The following is a 19914-nucleotide window of genomic DNA, read 5'->3' as shown; positions in this document are numbered from 1 at the left end:
TCAGCTAATAAACACAAGTATTTCATATGCCACCTTAGTGTCTGAATGGTGATAGAAGTTCACCCTAAATTCATGCACGTCCAAAATGCTGCCATGCAGTCTTAGATTGGTAGAGGTTTGGAACTCTCCCACAAACAACAATTGATGCTAGATCAGTTGCTATCGTTAAATCCGAGATTTATTGTTAAGCAAAGGTATTAATGGATATGGGCCAAAGGCAGGTATATGGAGTTAGGCCACAGATCAGCCATGATCTCGCTGAATGGCCCACTCCTGTTCCTATTGCCACCTTAGCTGTATACGCCAGTGTTCAAACACACGTGTAAGGTGCCAAAGCAATCTGTCTTCCAACTCATTGTTAGGATTGCTGAGCTGTTGCCAAAAGAATGTCACTGTGGCATTTTGGAGCATGAACCTGCTGTGCTCTCTCAAAGTTACAGATTTGTCCTCTGCCACTCCACCAATGCACTTGCTTTTGCCTGCCAACTCTGATCGCTACCACCCATGCTGAACTGGTGGTGCAGTCGAAGCTAGGACTTGTAGACCCAGAGCTGTTGAGTCGTTCTGTAAGGTCATCTTCAGTCTTCCCACCAGAGATCCTGCAAACATTGGGATAGTACTAAGTGGAACATTAGGCCAGAATAAGGCTGCAAAAGGTGGGCATTAAAGGAGTGCACGGTGGTGAGTAGTTTGTATACAACCTGGCATTGTTTGGTTTACAATATTGGAATATTTATTTTGTGGCAGTTTTTATTTTTGATCAAGCAGATGCTGTGATGGTCAGTAACTGGTCAGTGGTAGAGAAACGGTAAAGGTGTGCAAGCTGTTAGTAATGGGCAATGGGATTGCGTATATGAGTATTGCAGTTGGATCAGTGGTTCACAGACATCTTGACCAGAAAAGGATTGCGTTGGTTTCTTCCTCCCTTCTGCAGATGCTTTCATCATAGCTGGTGGCAGACGTGCCCTCATGATGTTGAGGTTCTAGCCTGCTACCATAAACCTTGACACCGACTGACAAATATTAGTGTTCCTGCAAAATGATCTGGACAGTTGTACTGTTTTTGTGTGCCAGTGATATGTTCTGTCACATTTCCTGTGGCAGTATGGCTTTTGTTTTCTGCATTCTGCCCACCCTAGAATTTTAAGCTACGCTATCAAGGAATGTCCTTTCTTTTGCCAAGTAGCTAGTTCCTTATTTATTGAGAAGGCTTAAATGCAACGGTGGGGGCACCATGACTGCTGCAAGGATACCTGCACGATGCGCTCTTTTCTAATGGCACAAGAGCTGGACGAAATGGTATATCTTAAGAACTGACAAGACCACAGCAATGTGTGTGCAATAAATGTCACCCTCCATCACAGGGAAGCCTGCAGTCCTCCTCAAGTTGCATGTTTACTTGTAGCAAGAGAAAACGAACAGTATTCAGCTTTCTGGGAATACAGACTCAGTGATCTTTTTTGTGAATCAGTGAACAGCTTACAGATAGATGTTGCAAATATCCCCAGGTGTGCCTGAGAAGGGGGCCCTGAGTGCATAATGGTTTGTGGATGTGGCTGCCTGCGTAGCCACTGGCAATGCCATTCTTGGCCTACTCTGTGGTTGCAATTTGGCAGATTTCAGTGATGACCTTCCCAGTGAAATGGACATGTCAGTCTCACCTTTACTAATTTTCCTTGTCATGCTGTAGGGCAGTGAGAATGCCAACTACTGCATGCATGTTTGAGTGCAAGAGTCATTTGCAAAATCCTTAAAGTCAGGACCCAGTCCTGCAGAATGTGTCACAACACTTACCTGTAGACTTCAACTTTAATCAACTCGAGAAACCACCACACGCTTGTGTGATTGCAGCATATAAATCATTCAGTAACTAAATGATCCCTCTATATACCACTGGTGGGTTGTCCATTCTGCTGTTGAATGTGTTTAGTTGTTTAATAGACAGCATTGCCTTGAATATTGAGCTCCAAAGTTACAGTGCTGACATCAAATCAGCAGTATAAACATGTAACAATCTGCCTATTCTACATGCTTCTGGCACATGCCCTTCTGCACGTACAGATGCCGTTTTGGAAGCAAAATGGTACCTACAGTATGAAAAGTCCTGGTGCTAAGGGGCAAAATTTTCGCAGCACTTGTATCCAGCTTTGATTGTCTCTGTGCTTATAGATTGAAAGGTAAACTAGAAATTCAACTGCTTATGCAAGCACAGTCAGTAACTGAGGTTTAGTTATTTCCGGCATTAATTGACTGTTTATCTGTCTTTAGGTGTTGCACTTCTGCCATTTGTTGATGAACGACGGCTTAGAGCAGCTCTGAAAGCGGTTTACCCTGATCTCACTCCTGATGAAAGTAAGCATTATGCTAACTGCATTGAGTTGACCGAGTAATCACCTAGGTTTATTATTTGTACTTGCATTACTAAGTCTCAAAATACCAATAATGGATCACTTTTTGGTTCGGCACAATCACTGTACCTAAGTCTGATTTTGTGTATGGTATTTTGTATATGGTGTAAGATGATCTTTTTTGAAAATTGCTGCAACTTTTATGAAAAAAATTTGGTATTGCTTTTAAACCTCTTTATCTGAGGATCTTGCCTCCAGTTACCATATCTATAACCAAACACGCATGATAAGATTGAATCCTGAACAAAAGATGCTGGAAATAGTTGGATAAAGCTGAACTTAATATCTTAACTGTAGAGCGAAGGAATAGCCTTGGAAGCGATGTGCTGTTTGTTGGAAAAGATCACAAGTTGTTTGACTTCATCGTCGAGTTGCAAGATAGTGGTGCTGAAGTAAGTATGCAGTTGTGTAATTTCATTGCTACTTGCTGCCTTTTGATAAATAAGTGTACTTAGAAAATGAAACTTGTGGTTATAGGGTGTAGAGATGACTCCTGAGCTTTGCCATGGTATAAAAGGTCTTCTAACGTTGCAGAGTGATGTAATAAAACCAGGAAAGTAAGTGCACATTTTTGTCAATCATAGTTTTTGTGTAATGAAGTGGATTGATACACAAGGTTTTACTGCAATTACTGGGACGCGTGTATTGACAGATGAGAGTTTAAAATGGTGAAGAGAAATTTGTTTTCAGTTTTTTTTTTAAAGGTTCACTTAATACATACAAGACTAATTTACTGCAAGATAGAGAGCTTGTAGAAGGATCTATCTGATTCAAAAAATGAAGAGCCTTTTCAATTTTAAAAGCATCCTGAGTATTTAGTGTTTCATTTTGGACTAGAATATTGGGGTCCAGTATTAGCTATAGCTTGAACAACTTTATATTTGCTCTTGGGTGTGTGTTTGGCTCAATGTCTAATTGGGAGATAAGGAGAAAGAATGTATCCATTTGTTCACCTACCTTCTGCTGATTAATTGGACAGGTCACCAGCTCCAGTTTTCTCTGAATGTGAATGCAAAGAGAAGAAATCAATTTTAAAAAGACAGACTGACATAACAAGGCACTCCTTGGTCATTTGTATGAATTTTTTAATGTATTTATTTTTAGAGTAGTCCCTTCTCCTATACCAGGATTGGAAGATATTGTTCAGAATAATGCGTGCAGGTGAGTGCAAAATTTATTAACTCTACTTACACTTGTTTCTGGTCACAGAATTAGTCTGCTTTTGTTTGTTTTTATTATACACAAATAATAATCTGCTTAAAATACAATTTTTCCTCCTTCACTGCAGTATACTTTTCAAGGATCCTCAGTTTGATGATAACTACATATTCAAAGCTTGCTTCTTACCTTCAGCGGTGTAAGTTACGTTTCTTTAAACAGTCTTTCTTGCGGTTTGAACTTTGTTGTAAAGCCTTAACATTCAAGGTAACAACTTTGAATCATGAACACAACCTCACCAACAATGCTTATTTCTTTCATGTTAAGAAAACTTAACATCTCAGGACTCCTTTGCTTGTGAGAAAACACAAAATCATTCAGAAATTGGTTGATTTGTCAGATCTACATTAAGTTAACGAATTTGATTCTCCTGTTGACTTGGCCAGAGGAGAAAATTGGATTCTTTGGTCAGTGCCCACCGATGCTTGCTAAAAGCGTAGCTGTTTGAACATTGAATTATTGTGTGGGACACACATGGATGCCACAGTTCCCACAGGCACAACCAGGCACTGCTGCCCTGGCTCGGCTTAGAAAGATATTCGCAAAACATGGCAGATGCTGGAATCTGAAACCAAACAGAAAAATGCTGAAAAATCTCAGCAGGTCTTGCAGTATCTCTACAGAGAGGGTAGAGCCGATGTTTCGATCCCAGATGACCTTTTGTCAGAGCCTCTCTGCGGCAATATTCCAATATTAACTGTGTGATTTAAGAAAGGAGCAAAAATAAGTAGTTCTGCGGGAAGGAGTATGAGTAGAAGTAAATATGTGGTATGTATCTGCAAGGTAGTTGCTTAAAAATGTAACCACCATGGTTGTAAATGATTCATTAACAGCAGAATACAGAATGTGCAAGGAGAAATTGGGGCAAAAAGAAAATGACCTAGAAGGGAAAAGAGGATGTGACAAAAGATTAGTGGATAGCATAGAAGATCCCAGAAATCTCTTATCATTAAAAGGGTTAGCTAAATAAATGGTGGGACTGGTTAGGGAGGCAGAGGTCAACACTGACTTGCTTAGTACTTTGCCAACTTTACAAATCTCAGGCTAGGCCTCAGCTGGTGTATTGTGTGCAATTTTCAGATGGGATAGGATGTCAAAGCCCCAGGGAATGATAGAGGAGGTTCCCTGAGATGATGAGCGCTATTTGGTTTAGAGACGAGATCAGAGCACTGAAAGTTAAGGGGAGCTCCCCTACTCGAGAATTCGCAAGATCATGAGCAGTTTTATTGCAACATGTAGGGAGATATAATTTCCTCCAGCAAGTGTGTTGATAAGCAAAGATCATGGATTTGAAATTATTGGCAAAGGTATCACTGAGACATGAGAAATTTCTTCAAGTAGGTTGTTAAATTCTGGAATGTACTGCTTGAAAGGGTGGTGGAATTAGATATAATCAGAACTATTAAAAACCAATTGGACATGTACTTTAAGAGAAATAATTTGCAAGGCTATAAGGGAAGGTGGAACTAAATTTAGATAGCTCCTTCAAAGGACCAGCAAAAGCACAGCTGACTGTAGCGCCTTTGGTGTTGTGCTGCAAGATACTTTGACTATGGCCATTAAATTGTTTGGTTTCATCTTTACCCTTTCAGGAAGCCTCCCAAAACATTGAAACCAAGCGATTGGGAACAGTCTAACTCGAAGCAGCCATGGAGACCTCGACTTGGCTTTAACCCAAATCGGCAACAAGTGCACTTGGACCAGTCGGCGTTTAGAACACTGGGGTAAGTGACATTCCAAGCCATCAAATGGAAGAGTTCAATGAATTAGGCTATGATCAGCAAGAATATTTCAGCATATGTCACTCACTTCTCTAGCTTTGAGTTTGCATCCTAGTTCATTTAGGTTAGAAACTAAAAGCAGGAATTACTTGCCTCAATGCTGTCATTGCATGTACTAATGACTACTTTACTCCCCTGTCACCACTCCCACCATTTGTTTACCTTACACGTACAGTTAAGAATTGATCTAATTTCACAATTAGAATGTTACTTGGGGAGAAAAAAAAATTCCCTGGAGAGTGGAATGCTCTATAGCCTATTCACATCACAACCTACTCCCATCAACATCAATCAGATCATTGATGCCATCACTTCCATTCCACAACCTCTCAAGCGTTGAAATCTGTCGCAGAGCTTGATGTGATTAAGCTGAATTGTTGAGTGAAAACAATGGTTTCAGTTTGTGTTTTTAATAATTTTGTACCAGTACATGGGGATCTGGGATTTGATGCTCCCAACACGTGAGTAGGATCTTGTGCAAAATTGAACCTGTAAAGACTTTAGGGTGAAGCTATTTCCAAATAATCTGTTCCAGCATTGGATACAAATCAGTCTTATTGCAATATTGGGCAAGGGAGCAGAGCGTGTAAAATCCTTAGTCAGCCAGATACTGATACAGATTTTAGTCGATCCTGAGACAGAACTCCTGCTGTTTGGTGTTAAGTCATTTCTTTCTTTGCACATGCAACTTGCAGGCTCCTGAGCAACTTTAACATTTTGTGACATGCAAGTTACGTGCCAGTATCTTTTTAGGAACAGCAAGACTGAAAAGTTAGATAGTGCTGGGTCACACAGTATTTACAGCATAGAAACAGACCATGTAGCTCATTCGGTCCGTACCAGTGGTTATGCTCTACATGAGCCTCTTCTTGCCCTTCTAACATGTTGACAATTCCTTTTTCCGTTGTGGTTATTTAGCTTCCCATTAAAGGCATTTTTGCCTCAACCACCCCTTGTGATAGCAAGTCCTAGTGTGAGTAGAGAAGTTTCTTCTGAATTTTTTTTCATTTGGACTTGTTTGTGACTGTTGATACTTCTGGACCATAGTTCTTGGATTTAGTGGCTCTCAGACATTCGTGGCCCTAGTTCTGATCTCCCTTGCCGTTGGAAATATTTTCACCAAGTCTACCCTATCAAATCCTTCCATAATCTTGAAAGATCTCTATTAGGTCATCCTTCAAATCATTTACCTCGAAGAAAAATCCCCAAATTTTCGGTTCTACCTGTTAGGCTTAACCCCTCGGTGCAGCTCTCAACCATACGTAAGTCAGTAGAAGAATGGCGATGAATTTCATTGTGAAACATTGCTGTGAAATTAATAGTGTTGTGTTGGATGTTGAACCTGGACTCTCCAATGTTGATATCTGGTTTTCACGTTGTGCATAGCTGCAGGATATGGATAATGGCTTCAATTCCCATCACGCAGAGAAAATAGCATTTTTATATTAAATTGTTTTAACATAAAAAGAATAACCTAGTTTGTATTAAATGCACAAGTATACATATTGTTTCTTTAATTTTATTTTAGCCATGTTATGTCAAAAGATCGCTCTCAAGGAGGAAGTGGTGTTTACAGTTACACCCCTCCGCCTCTTTATCAACAAGGGAAAAATTCTCGGCCCCCACTGATGAGAGCACCACCATCTCTTACTATCCCATTGCCAAGTAAGTTATTTGATGAACCTGTGATTTACAGATTAAGTAGCAAACTTATCAAGGCCTAAAACTGACAGTTAGGTTCTATTTATAAATGAAAGATAAAATTTGTGTGAGTTTTAAACAAAAAACTCTTGGCAGCAGCAGTAAACCTCTGGCCTATTGGCGCATTTATTTAATGGCCATTTTGAAAATTAGTTGCAAAAATCCAATTAAACTGTCCTTCCTGACCTTCATGATAATTGACATAGCAAATGGTTCCTCTCAAGCTCATACTGTCCTTGTATATTAACTTCCAATTCCTCCTCCTCCTGTCTTTCCCTCCCCCACCAAACCCCCAAAAATACTTGTACATGTTCCTGGCTTCCAGATGTGTGTGTGTTTTCCCCACAACAATGCCTTGAAACATCACTGATTCTTCCACTTCTTCAACAGCACTGGAAAAGTTTAAAGTCAAAGTTTTAAAAGTTTATTGAATGAGGAAATAGGAGACAGTTATGGACAGACCCTCAGAGGATTCAAGGTCCATGTTTTTTGTTAGTTTCACAAGTAGGCTTGCATTAACACTGCAATGAAGTTACTGTGAAAATCCCCCACTCGCCATACTTCAGAGCCTGTTTGAGTACATGGAGGGAGAATTTAGCATGGCCAATGCATCTAAGCAACAGATCTTTAGGACTGTGGGAGAAATCGGAACACCCAGAGGAAACCCACACAGACATGGGAAGAACATGTAGACTCCGCACAGACAATGACCTAAACTTGGAATTGAACTCGGGTCCTTGGCACTGTGAGGCAGCAGTGCTAACCACTATGTCAATTGTGCTGCCCCAAAACAATGTCACCCAATGTGGGGCTCAAACCCATGACCCTGAGATTGCGTCTCATGCGCTGTACCAGCTAAGCTAGCTGGGCACAGCAAAAGTGAAAATAATATCCTCTCGGATGGTGAGTATGATGCACTATTCCTCTTTTTGCAGCCTTTGACAGAGTCTCCTGCTTTATCCTGAGCAGTGGAACTGATCTTGCTTGTTGGCATGCTGCCCTCAAACTCCAACCAGAGCAGTGGTTCCTATTCCCACTCCAACAGTCCTCTGAGGTTCCCAGCATGGACCTTGAATCCTCTGAGTCTGTCCATAGTTGTCTCCTATTTCCTCATTACATGAAATTTCTTGGAAGCAGTATTTGAAAACATAAAAGTTATCTTTCATTTTAATGCTTGTGACGTCCAGCTCTCCCTTTGTGCCAACACTTAGCTTCCACCACTGCTTTGTTGTTAGATTGCATACAGCCTTGACTGAGCAGCAATCAATTCTAGCTAAGCCTTAGGAAGAACAAAGCCATTGTATCCAGCTCTACCTCAAATTTTGTACCCTTTTCATGAACTCCATCCCCCTCTCTGGCCACTGTCTTGGGTTGAACCACATTGTTTTCAATTATAGCACATTATGTCAAAATCACAGTTCTGGAAATCCCTTCTCATTCATGATCTTTGTTAAAATCTGCCACTTTGACCAAAGCCACCACGTTTGTCTTGGCATCTACTGCAGTCATATTCTCAGAAGGCAGTGAAGGCAGAGACTTTGAATATTTTTAAAGCAGAGCTGGATAGATTCTTAAGAACATAAGAAATAGGAGCAGGCCATCTAGCCCTTCGAGCCTGCCCTGCCATTCAGTAAGATCATGGCTGATCTGAAGTGGCTCAGTTCCACTTTTCTGCCTCCTCCCCATAACCCTTGATCCCCATGCCTATCAAAAACCTATCTACCCGCGTCTTAAATATATTTAGCGAGGCAGCCTCCACCACTTCAATGGGCAGAGAATTCCAGAGATTCACCACCCTTTGAGTGAAGAAGTTCCTCCTGAACTCTGTTCTAAACTGCGCCCCCCTTATCTTGAGGCTGTGCCCTCTAGTCCTACTGTCCTTTCTGAGCGGGAAGAACCTCTCCACCTCTACCCTATCCATCCCATTCATCATGTTGTACGTCTCAATGAGATCTCCCCTCATCCTTCTAAACTCTAACGAGTACAAGCCTAGTTTATTCAGCCTCTCCTCATAGCTCAACCCCCTCAACTCCGGTATCAGCCTAGTGAACCTCCTCTGCACTCCCTCCAAGGCCAAAATATCCTTGCGCAAGTGCGGTGACCAAAACTGCACACAGTACTCCAGCTGCGGCCTCATCAGTGCCCTGTACGGTTGCAGCAAGACCTCCCTACTTTTATATTCAATCCCCTTCGCTATGAAGGCCAGCATCCCATTTGCCTTCCTGACCACCTGCTGCACCTGCAGGCTGGGTTTTTGCGACTCATGCACAAGGACCCCCAGGTCCCTCTGCACCGTAGCATGCTGCAGCTTTTCGCCATGTAAGTAGTAGTCCTTCCTACCATTATTCCTACCAAAGTGGACAACCTCACACTTGCCAACATTAAATTCCATTTGCCAGTTCCTCGCCCATTCACTCAGCCTATCTAGATCCCTCTGCAGACTTTCCACACCCTCCGCACAATTTGCCGTTCCACCAATCTTTGTGTCATCAGCAAACTTCGACACCTTGCACTCGGTTTCCTCCTCCAGATCATCTATATAAATGGTAAGTAGCTGAGGCCCCAGCACCGATCCCTGGGGCATTCCACTAGTCACCAACCGCCAATCCGAATAGCACCCATTGACACTTGCTCTTGATGAGCAAGTGGTGAAATGTTATTGGGGATAAGAGGGAATATGGAGGTGAGGTTATAATTGGATCAGCCATGACCTTATTGAATGGTGGAGCAGCCTTGAAGGACTGAGTGGCCTACTGATCATTTGTATATTTGTATGAACACCACACAAGTAACTATAGCTGCTTTTCTGTGTTAACGGTGCTATGCAGTAGTGAGATCTGCATTTTCAGTTCTTTAGATCTCTGCAACCCTCTGCAGTCTTGGTGGTACTCCAGATCTAGTTTCCTGAATGTCACTGATTTTAATCACTTGTAACATAGTGTCTTCAGTTACCTACGCTCTAAGTTCTAGAAGTTCTCTTCCTAAGTCTTGCCACCCCTCTGCCTCAGTTACTCCTTTTAAGATGTTCCTTGAAAACCTCCACTGACCAAACTTTTGGTCACCTGTTCTGATACCTGCTTTAAGTGGCTTAATGTCAAATTTAATTTGGTAACTCCTTTAAAGCGCCTTGGAGCACGTGATTAGGTGAAATATCCTGTAACATCACAAGTTGTTTAACACAGATGGCGCATTTTCTGCTAAACCCATGTTTGTGATGTGTTGATATGGAAATTGTGTTTTTAATTATGTTTAATCAGATACTATGCATAAAATGGTTTTGAATACTGGACTCTTGAGGTCTTTCTATCTCAGTCATTTAGCAGAAATGCGATAAAAATTGTTGTAAATAAACCTTTTGGCTTAAATATCACCTTAACGCTAGTTTTAAAAAAAGCAAATTGCATTTATATGGTTGTCTCCATGTACGGGTGTATGTCTGAGTATCTTTCAATAAGAAGAAAAATAATTTGACGCTGGACCCAGGCAGGGAAGGCATACAAAGTGGAAAGGCTGGGTTGGGGAGTTTGAGTTTTTAATGCACTTAATCCCACCTTTGAATACTTCAGATGTTCTTCTCATGGGTCTCCCCTTTTTTAAAGGGGCTCAGCTTGACAGTTGATAAAGTTTTGGATGCTTCCACCCTCGCATGTACTGCAAGGTCAGTGCTTTTCCCTGTTGCTTTTTTGTCCCTAGATGGAGTGCGCACCTCTGATTGTTAGCCTGGTGATCTGGAGACCGTTGGGGGTCTTGTATTTTTTTAAACCTGCTGTAGTAGCATCAACAACTGAAGCAGTGTTCTGTCCGTCTTGACACTTTTTTGCCTGGGCTTTTTTGATACTGTATGGGTAAGTTATTTGGGTGGTGGTGGAAAATGGTTTGTCTCCTGTCTGATTTTCAAAATTGGGTGCATGAGAGGCTGGAATTCACTGCCAAAGGCAACTTCTGCCCTCCCTACCTTCCAGTTTTTTTTCTCTACTTGGAATTGCTACACTGAAAAACAAGGGAGAGGTAATTATATACAGCCTAAATGGACATAGAATCATTAAAACCCTACAGTGCAGAAAGAGGCCATCTGGCCTATCAAGTCTCCACCGACCACAATCCCACCTAGACCCTACCTCCATATCCCTACTTATTTACCCAATTATCACTCGAAGCTACGCATCTCAGAACTCTAAAGGGCAATTTTTAGCAGGGCCAATCAACCTAACACGCACCTCTTTGGACTGTGGGAGGAAACCGAAGCACCCAGAGGGAACCCACTCAGACTCGAGGAGAATGTGCAAACTCCACACAGACATGAGACCTGGAAATTAAACAGGATAAGGAAGGGAAAGGACAAATTAAGTGCTCCTTTGTTGTTAAAAGGAGATGCTTCTACTTAAGTGAGCGTGAAGTGCAGTGGCTCTCCTGAATTATTCAGCCAGCCCTTGGCTTCCATTAGGCGTCACTCCTGTTGCTGTGCAGATGCTGTCTTTCGTCGTCTTGTTCCCTTGTAGCAGCACGGTCCACTCATGAGACAGACAGCATGCAACGTAGTTCAGAGCTGTAATGTAAAGCCATAGGTACAAAATTTAAGCTTTTCTGCACTTGCTCTGTATTTATTACATAAGAACAGAAGAACCAGGAGCAGGAATAGGCCATCTGGCCCCTCAAGTCTGCTGTGCCTTTCAATAAGATTATGCCTTCTTTTTGTAATGGAATATATTTTTAAAACACAAACTCTCAAATTGCTATTATTGGAAATCTGAAGAGTTTTGACTGTCAATGCTCACTTGCCGTTATTCTTTCCGGTGCCTGTGCCAGTTTAATTTGAAGCGCTTTTCCTTTTCTCCTGGCCATAGCTGGGATGCACGTCAAAATACTGCATGGAATTTTACAGCACAGAAATGGAAGATTCAGTCAGCATTCATACTCCACTAGCCTCTTCCCTCCTTATTTCATTTTGCACGACTGACATTTCCTTCTGTTGCTTTTTCTCTCGTACACTTATCTTGTTTCCCTTAACTGCATTGTTTTGAAAACTTCCATGTGGCAGAGTGTACTTCAGCACTGCTCATAGAATCCCTACAGTGCTGAAGGAGGCCATTTGGCCAACCGAGCTTGCGTAGACAACAGCTCCACCCAGGCCTTATCCCGTAACCACACATATTTACCTTGCTAGTCTGCCTGACACTAAGGGGCAATTTAGCATGGTCAATCTACCTAACCTGCACCATCTTTGGAGTGTGGGAGGAAACTGGAATACTGGGGCGAACGTGCAGACAGTGACCTGAGGCAGGAATTAAACCTAGGTCTCTGGTGCTGTGAGCAGCAGAGGTAACCATTATGCCACTCTTACTAATATTGATGACTGAAAAAACTGGCCTGGCTTTCAGTCATTTGAGGACCAGAGATTAAGTTTCAAACATTCAGTCATTTTTACACAATTCTAAGAATTCAGAACATTCAGTATGCTGCTCTCAATTAGTTAAATGGAATGGGAGCCCAACTGTCATTGATTATAACTCATTAGTACCTTAACATAATTGATTGGGTTCATAAGTGACTGGAATTCACTGCCCAAGACGATTTCTGCTCTACCCACCTTCCAGTTTCTTTCTCTACTTGGAATTGCTGCACTGAAAAACGAGGGAGGGGTAATTGTGTGCAGCCTAAGTGGACATGAGAGCTGGAAAGTTAAAACAAGGATGAGGAACAAAGAATTAAGTGCTTTTGTTTTTAAAAGGAAATGCCTGTTTTTAAGTGTATCATTTTTAATTTAGAAAATTTTGTTCACTTTTAGACTTTGTATTGCATTTCTCCCAGTTGTGGTCAGAAGTACCTTTTTTGGTAAATGATTCATACACACAGTTACTTGAAACTGCTACAATTAAGAATCCAGTTATTCCATGCTTTTAGTAACATTTATTTACCATGTTGTGCTGTTGTATTTAAAATTGAGCTTATAAATTCTATTGAAGATAACAATATTGATTTTGAGTTATTTTGGATTCTTCACGGTGACAGTACTATCTGGCAATTTAAAGTAGGTGGGTTGATTTTGAATTGAAGAAAGTCATTGAATTTTGAATTTGATAGCTATATTTTCAAGAACATTATAGTCTGCACTTATAAACTTGTGTGCTGTCTTTGTGTACTGCATATAACGTTGTAGCTACAGCACAGTGTGATGCAGGTTAAGTGGCATTCAAATACTTTTCTTTCATCTGGAGGGTTGTTTGCCTGTGCTGAGAATGGTTTTACTGATTTCAGCACTTGTTATTAGTGTCCCAAGTAGGCTTACATTAACACTGCAATGAAGTTTGTGTAAAAAATCTTGCTTGCACTTGCGGAATGTTAAGTAGCGTAAATACAACATGAACCCACATATCCTGCCATTACTATGGTGGCCATTGCCCTCTTTTTTTAAAGTTTGTTGCCTTTGTTGTGCTTGTTTTGTTCGGTTCTCAGAACTGATGTACTTTTCCCATTGCCAGTGCATATTCATTACAACCAGATCATTTCCGTTTGCTTTCTACGTTTAATTCGGAATAGTTACTGCAATAAAATCATAGTGATTCTTCTACTGTCATCTGTGCCCCCACCCCGCACTTAACAGATTCTGGAAGATCATGTGAAGGGTTAGTGATGCTGAGAATTGGTTATAGATACTGGAAGGACAGTGCGGTCAATCAGTGTTATTTTCTTTCCCCCTCCACCCTGGAATATATGTTGTGGGTGTTTCCATCAGCAATCATTGATTTCACTAGGATATTTCAGTCTATGCGCCGCTGATGAATTGTCTGAGTGCTGATAACTTGTGGGAGTCAAGTGCAGTCTGCAAGCACTCAATGTGAATAGAATATTTGGTTTTTGCAATCCAAAATTGAATCTGATTTATGACATGCTTTCATTTCAATGTAAGCTCACCAATTAACTACATTTTGAAAATTGGTTTTGATTAGTGCAATCAGTAAACACGAAGGCTTTTCCTGATTGTCACACTGATTAGGAGAGTTCTCACTTCAGTTCACAGTGGAAATTTTAACAAACGTCTAAAAATATGGCCTAATAGCATTGAAAAGTGATGAGCTTTTCTCTCTGCAATTTGGTGCTCAATTGTATAAAATAAAGCTATTTTTTAAAAAAACTTGATAGTGCTTCTCGGTGAATCAGTGTATTTTCCTGTAATGTACCCTATGCTGCTCAAGTTAAATCAGCATTTTCATTTCACAAATTGGTATCTTGATTTCTCTACCCCATCCCCTCAAAATGTGGATAATTGTTCCAAGAATTTTCTAAAGTGATTTTTCACAAGCCCAAAACCTATTCAGTCTCCATCTTAAGTTATGGAAAAAACGTTTGAGTTCAAATCCTCATTTGAAAGTGAGTGAAGTTTGCACCTGAGCAGAATGATTAACATCATGTAGCAAGCTTCTGTAGATAGTAATTGCTGTTCAAAACTTATTTCCTAATATTGCTTGCCTTTTCAATTGGAAATTTTGATTTCTAAAATGTATGAAAATTGTATAAACATGTCAAAAAGCACATTTATGTTTACTTAAATTCTGTACTTGTACTTAAACAGTGTAGTTTAATGCCTTTCCGGAAAAAATATTTTTATGCCTTCGAATTAGGAGCAGATATAGTTGGGTTCCTTCATTTGCCACAAGATAATGCAATATCAACCAAGTTACTGGGAAATATTTTGCAGTATTTGGGGGGGAAATGCAATGTCGTTTTATAAGATCCCAATGGATGGTCTTTCCTGGAGTGATATTTGCTTGGTTCTTACAAGCTTGAGACAAGCTCATTCCTGTGCAGTGCATCTGTATATTAAATATGGATTCATGTCCTTCTGAATGTAATTACAGATTGACAGTAACCTCACTCAACAAATTGGTGATTGCATGTGAAGCATGGTGCTAGAGGATAGGAAGCATCCGAGTACTCCCCTCAAAACTTAATGGATAATATACAATACCCATGTAAATAAACAATTGTTTGAATTCCCAGCATAAAAGAAAGGTAGTTGTTGCATTAGTTTAGAGTACAGTCCCCACTACTTACATTCATATTTGTTATGGACAGTCATTTTTATTAACCATTTGTCATCACCATAGGAGTGAGTTATAAAGATACTTTAAAACTTATCAAGTGAGCCAGTTATTTTATTCAGCATAGCATTTGTCTGTTTAAAAGCTTCACTGATTTCAAGCAGATTCAGTCAGTTGTTTGTACTGTAAATAATTAGCTGTCCTAATTGTTCATATAGCAGATGGAGGCTTTGGTCAGATGTTACTACTGTTGACAACTGGAAAACATTTAAGAAGTGAAGACTTAGGGCAGTTTTTGCCCCTCATCACAGAAAGATTACCTTAGCACAAATGAATCCACTTCATATGATTGGGACTATTTTTTTCTAAGATTCCACTTTGAAATTTGACGTGGCTTAAAGTTTAATTTCCTACATGTGACATAATGTTCAATAATGTATTGAATGCGATCAAGTAAATTCTTTTCAAGAATGCAACGTCTCCGGGAGGGTGGGGTGGGCAGAATTGAGTGTTTGTACTGCCTTTCTGCAAAACCAAATTCAGCTTCCAGTTACTTGTCAGTTGTTCTCTGAGTCTATGTTTTCAGCTTTCCATTGGATGAGCGGGTTTAGAAACTAAATTCCTAGCATGTGTCATAGATGCTTGTTCTTGTCAGTTAAAAATTCTGAAAGCTGTAACTGATCCATGCCATGTAGGCAGCTCCCAGGGTTAGTATCAACAGAAGAGGCTCTGGGAGCTTGTAGGTGACTTGGGGTCCAGGCATTTTGCAGGTGTGCCATGAGTATCGTGGCTTCAGATCTTTACAAAATAGGTAAATCTGATCTTTCTTTGGTGATTCTTTTCATTTTACTATTTGGGTCCAGTGCAAACTATTTTTCCAAAAGCAGGTGCAGAGGATTAATGGGGAGCCAAGGTCGTGTTACAAAGGCTCACCCTTCTACTTTAGTGAGGCTGGTATTGGCTGTTTCTGAACTTGAGAAAATTATTTCCTGTTTGTCACCCCTTCATTAATGCTTTGGTTATGATTTTAGATAATTCAGTGAATAAAAAAATCAGCTGGAGATGCAGCTGCGACACACTTATTTGTATATTAGTTTGTCTCCCATGGTTTTGCAAAATGGTAAGTTGGAGAATTGTATGATGTCATTTAAGAAACTTTTTTTAACCTGCAGTTGAGCGTCTTGCCCTTTGTTTTGTTCCTTCCTCTATCATGATCCACAAGTCTCAGTCGTTTTCTTTTTTTCCTTTCTGCTGTGGGATAGTCTAGTAGGGAAAGGAATTGCCAGCAGCTGTAGACTGACTGCATTTGGAGTGGTGGTTGTTGGGAAGATCCTCTCCCTTCACTCAGTTATTCATTCTTCTTTCATATCTTAATTCCACCTACTCCTTTCCACAACCAATTCACTTCCTGCAGCATCAACGCTACCTTTGAACCAGCAGCATGGTCACTTTATTTATCCCAGTTCTGGTATCAATTACTTCATCCTTAATATTCTACCTATTCCAATTCGATCGATTCAGGGTTAAGATGCAAGAGGTCAAAGACCCCCATGTCCTGTTGTCTCCTTCCCTCCTTTCCTTTTTTCTCTCTCGCCCCACTCTTTCAACTCAAAGCTGAAATGCATTATAAGCATTCTAGTTAGCACCTATTAATTGAGCTTTCAAATTATAATTAATGTGTGTTTCATTTCCTAAGATGTAGTGCCCAAAATTACACAGAACAATCCTAAGTGTGGTCTAACCAGGGCTTTGTAAAAATGATGCATACCTATTATCTCCTTATATTCTACTCTTTAAGATATAAAGGCCCATAATCCAATAGCCTTTTTGTTATATAGTGTGAACATTTTAACCTATATACAAGTCTCTTTGGGTCTCCATCATTTCTTAGGTCAAAAGTGGACAAGCTCATATATGCATCCATTGAAACCCATTTGCCACCATTTTACCCATTGACTTAATACTTTTTGGTCGTCTGCTTCCAGCTACACTGCTTACAGTGCTGTGATTTTGTATCATCAAATTTGGGTGTGTTTATTTCTATTCCATCATCAATAAATACAATGAATAGTCGAGGCTCCAACACATTGCCTTTAATTGCATTGATTGTCTTTTGTATAAAAGATGCCTTGTAACACAGTGAGCCATTGGAATACCAGTGTGCAGTGGCACAGTATGGATGGGCATTCCCTATACCTTTTTGCTGAGTTCTTTCTGCCGTATTACAGTGATGAACGCTCAGTCAATAAGATATGCTAATACAGATCTCACAATGATAGGGAGAGTTGTTAGTCAACATCATGATATACCTTCTAGTGGACAATTGATGCCAAGATTAGATGTCAAATCAGATAACAGAAGAGAATGGGTGAAAGCAAGAAAGCTTTGTAGCACACATGTATCTAAAAGTACACCTGAGGTGACTTCGGTGTTGCTAGATATAAACCAGAATCTGATAGAATCTGTTCAATGAAGTACTTCTAGTTATGATCTTGTCTACTCTAGAATTGATTTGGTTTGCCTTATAAACTCACTACTTGTAAATGCATTTTGTAAATGACAAGACTGCTTAACCACAGAACAAACATCAGACAATTGTATTAAGTGTAATCCCACTCAGTTAAACCTTTTACTGCTTTTCATTGTCAGCAAGTTCAAAAAAGGAATGATCTGCTAGACATGCTTAATCCATAAGGATCACAAACTAATCCAAAGCACACTAAACTTGGATAAACCAGCTTCAACTTTGACTCTCTGCGCCACCAATGTGTAGTGGCAGCAGTGTGTACCATCTACAAGATGCACTAGCAACTCAACAAAAGTTCTGCTCAAAGTGAGATTAAGGTAGAAGTTTAACATGTGCCATTTGGAAACCCATGGTCAGTGCCAAGCACTTGTGATAGCATAGATAGGTGTAGGACAGAGAAAGAGAGCTTCAATAATATAATTCATCCCCAATTTCAAGAGCATCCTCATTATAGCCTTGGTCCAAACATGGATAGAAGAGCTAAAATCAAAAGGGGAGGTAAGAGTGACTGACCTTGACACCAAATTTTTGACTGTGTGGCTTCAAGGATCCTTGGGAAAACTGAAGTCAATGGGAATTGCTGGGACAAATCTCCACTGATTGGAACCATACCTTGCTCAGAGGAAGATGCTTGTGGCTGTTGGAGACCAATGATCATAATCTTAGCAGCACCCCACCGTCCCCCACTTTCCTGGATAAGTGCAGCTCTAACAACATTTGAAGCTTGACTCCATCTAGGACACTGCAGCCCACTTAATTGTCACCCTGCCCTCCAACTCAATCACTTGCTCCACCACAGTGGCAGCAGTGCATACTCTACAAGATGCACTACAGCAACTTACTAAGGCTCCTTCAACAGTATCTTCCAAGTCTACAATCTCTGCCACCTAGAAGTACAAGGGCAGCAGACACATGGGAACACCACTACCTGCAAGTTCCCCTTCAAACTACATATTATCTTGACTTGGAAATATATTGCCATTCAGTCACTGTTGCATAAGAACATAAGAAATAGGAGCAGGAGTAGGCCATCTAGCCCTTCGAGCCTGCCCCGCCATTCAATAAGATCATGGCTGATCTGTCGTGGCTCAGTTCCACTTTCCCGCCCTCTCCCCATAACCCTTAATCCCCTCTCTTATCAAGAACCCATCAACCCGCTTCTTAAAAATATTTAGCGAGGCAGCCTCCACCACTTCAACGGGCAGAGAATTCCAGAGATTCACCACCCTTTGAGTGAAGAAGTTCCTCCTCAACTCCGTTCTAAACCGCCTCCCCTTTATCTTGAGGCTGTGCCCCCTAGTCCTACTGTCTTTTTTGAGCGGGAAGAGTCTCTCCACCTCTATCCTATCCATCCCATTCATCATCTTATACGTCTCAATGAGATCTCCCCTCATTCTTCTAAACTCTAACGAGTACAAGCCTAGTTTATTCAGCCTCTCCTCATAGCTCAATCCCCTCAACTCCGGTATCAGCCTAGTAAACCTCCTCTGCACTCCCTCCAGGGCCAAAATATCCTTGCGCAGGTGCGGCGCCCAAAACTGCACACAGTACTCCAGCTGCGGCCTCACCAATGCCCTATACAGCTGCAGCAAGACCTCCCTACTTTTATATTCAATCCCCCTCGCTATGACGGCCAGCATCCCATTCGCCTTCCTGACCACCTGCTGCACCTGCAAGCTGGGTTTTTGCGACTCATGCACAAGGACCCCGAGGTCCCTCTGCACCGTCGCCTGCTGCAGTTTTTCGCCACGTAAGTAATAGTCCTTCCTACCATTCTTCCTACCAAAGTGGACCACCTCACACTTGCCAACATTAAATTCCATTTGCCATTTCCTGGCCCATTCGCCCAGCCTATCTAGATCCTTCTGCAGACTCTCCAAGTCCTGGAATGACTCCCTCCTTAACAGCACAGTGCGTGTGTCTGCACCTGATGAGCTGCAACGGTTCAAGAAATGTGTTCGCCACTTTTTCAAGGACACTTTGGGATGGACAACAAGTGCTGGACTAGCTACAGATGCTCACATCCCATGAAAATTTTTAAAATCCACTTGCGTATCAGTATGATATTTTTCATTTTTACTTGCTGGTTTGGAGTAGCATTTCTAGTATTTTTCAGGCTGATTGACTGTCATTCGTTGCTGAATTAGGCACTGGGTAGTAGACTGAGACTATCCCAAAACATTTCATATCAGACCACACCTAGCAAAGGGAGATGTTTTAAAGCCTTTGCACATCTAGAA

At 41.0% G+C, this 19914-nt stretch overlaps 1 protein-coding gene across 2 annotated transcripts in view; it reads left to right on the top strand.

Moving 5' to 3' along the window:
• Positions 1–19914, top strand: part of xrn2 (5'-3' exoribonuclease 2) — a 77196-nt gene that overhangs the window by 38405 nt on the left and 18877 nt on the right. For both annotated transcript variants that reach the window (XM_080200065.1, XM_080200067.1), the window contains exons 21-27: positions 2269–2352; positions 2706–2800; positions 2886–2965; positions 3513–3569; positions 3697–3765; positions 5219–5350; positions 6936–7072. In XM_080200065.1, coding sequence (XP_080056191.1) covers positions 2269–2352; positions 2706–2800; positions 2886–2965; positions 3513–3569; positions 3697–3765; positions 5219–5350; positions 6936–7072 — 654 coding nt within the window. The remainder of the gene's footprint in view (positions 1–2268; positions 2353–2705; positions 2801–2885; positions 2966–3512; positions 3570–3696; positions 3766–5218; positions 5351–6935; positions 7073–19914) is intronic.

Source organism: Carcharhinus amblyrhynchos, chromosome 12, assembly GCF_965287045.1.
Source record: "Carcharhinus amblyrhynchos chromosome 12, sCarAmb.v2.hapA, whole genome shotgun sequence".
NCBI classification, from domain to species: Eukaryota; Metazoa; Chordata; class Chondrichthyes; order Carcharhiniformes; family Carcharhinidae; genus Carcharhinus; species Carcharhinus amblyrhynchos.
This window is presented reverse-complemented; position numbering and strand designations above follow the sequence as displayed.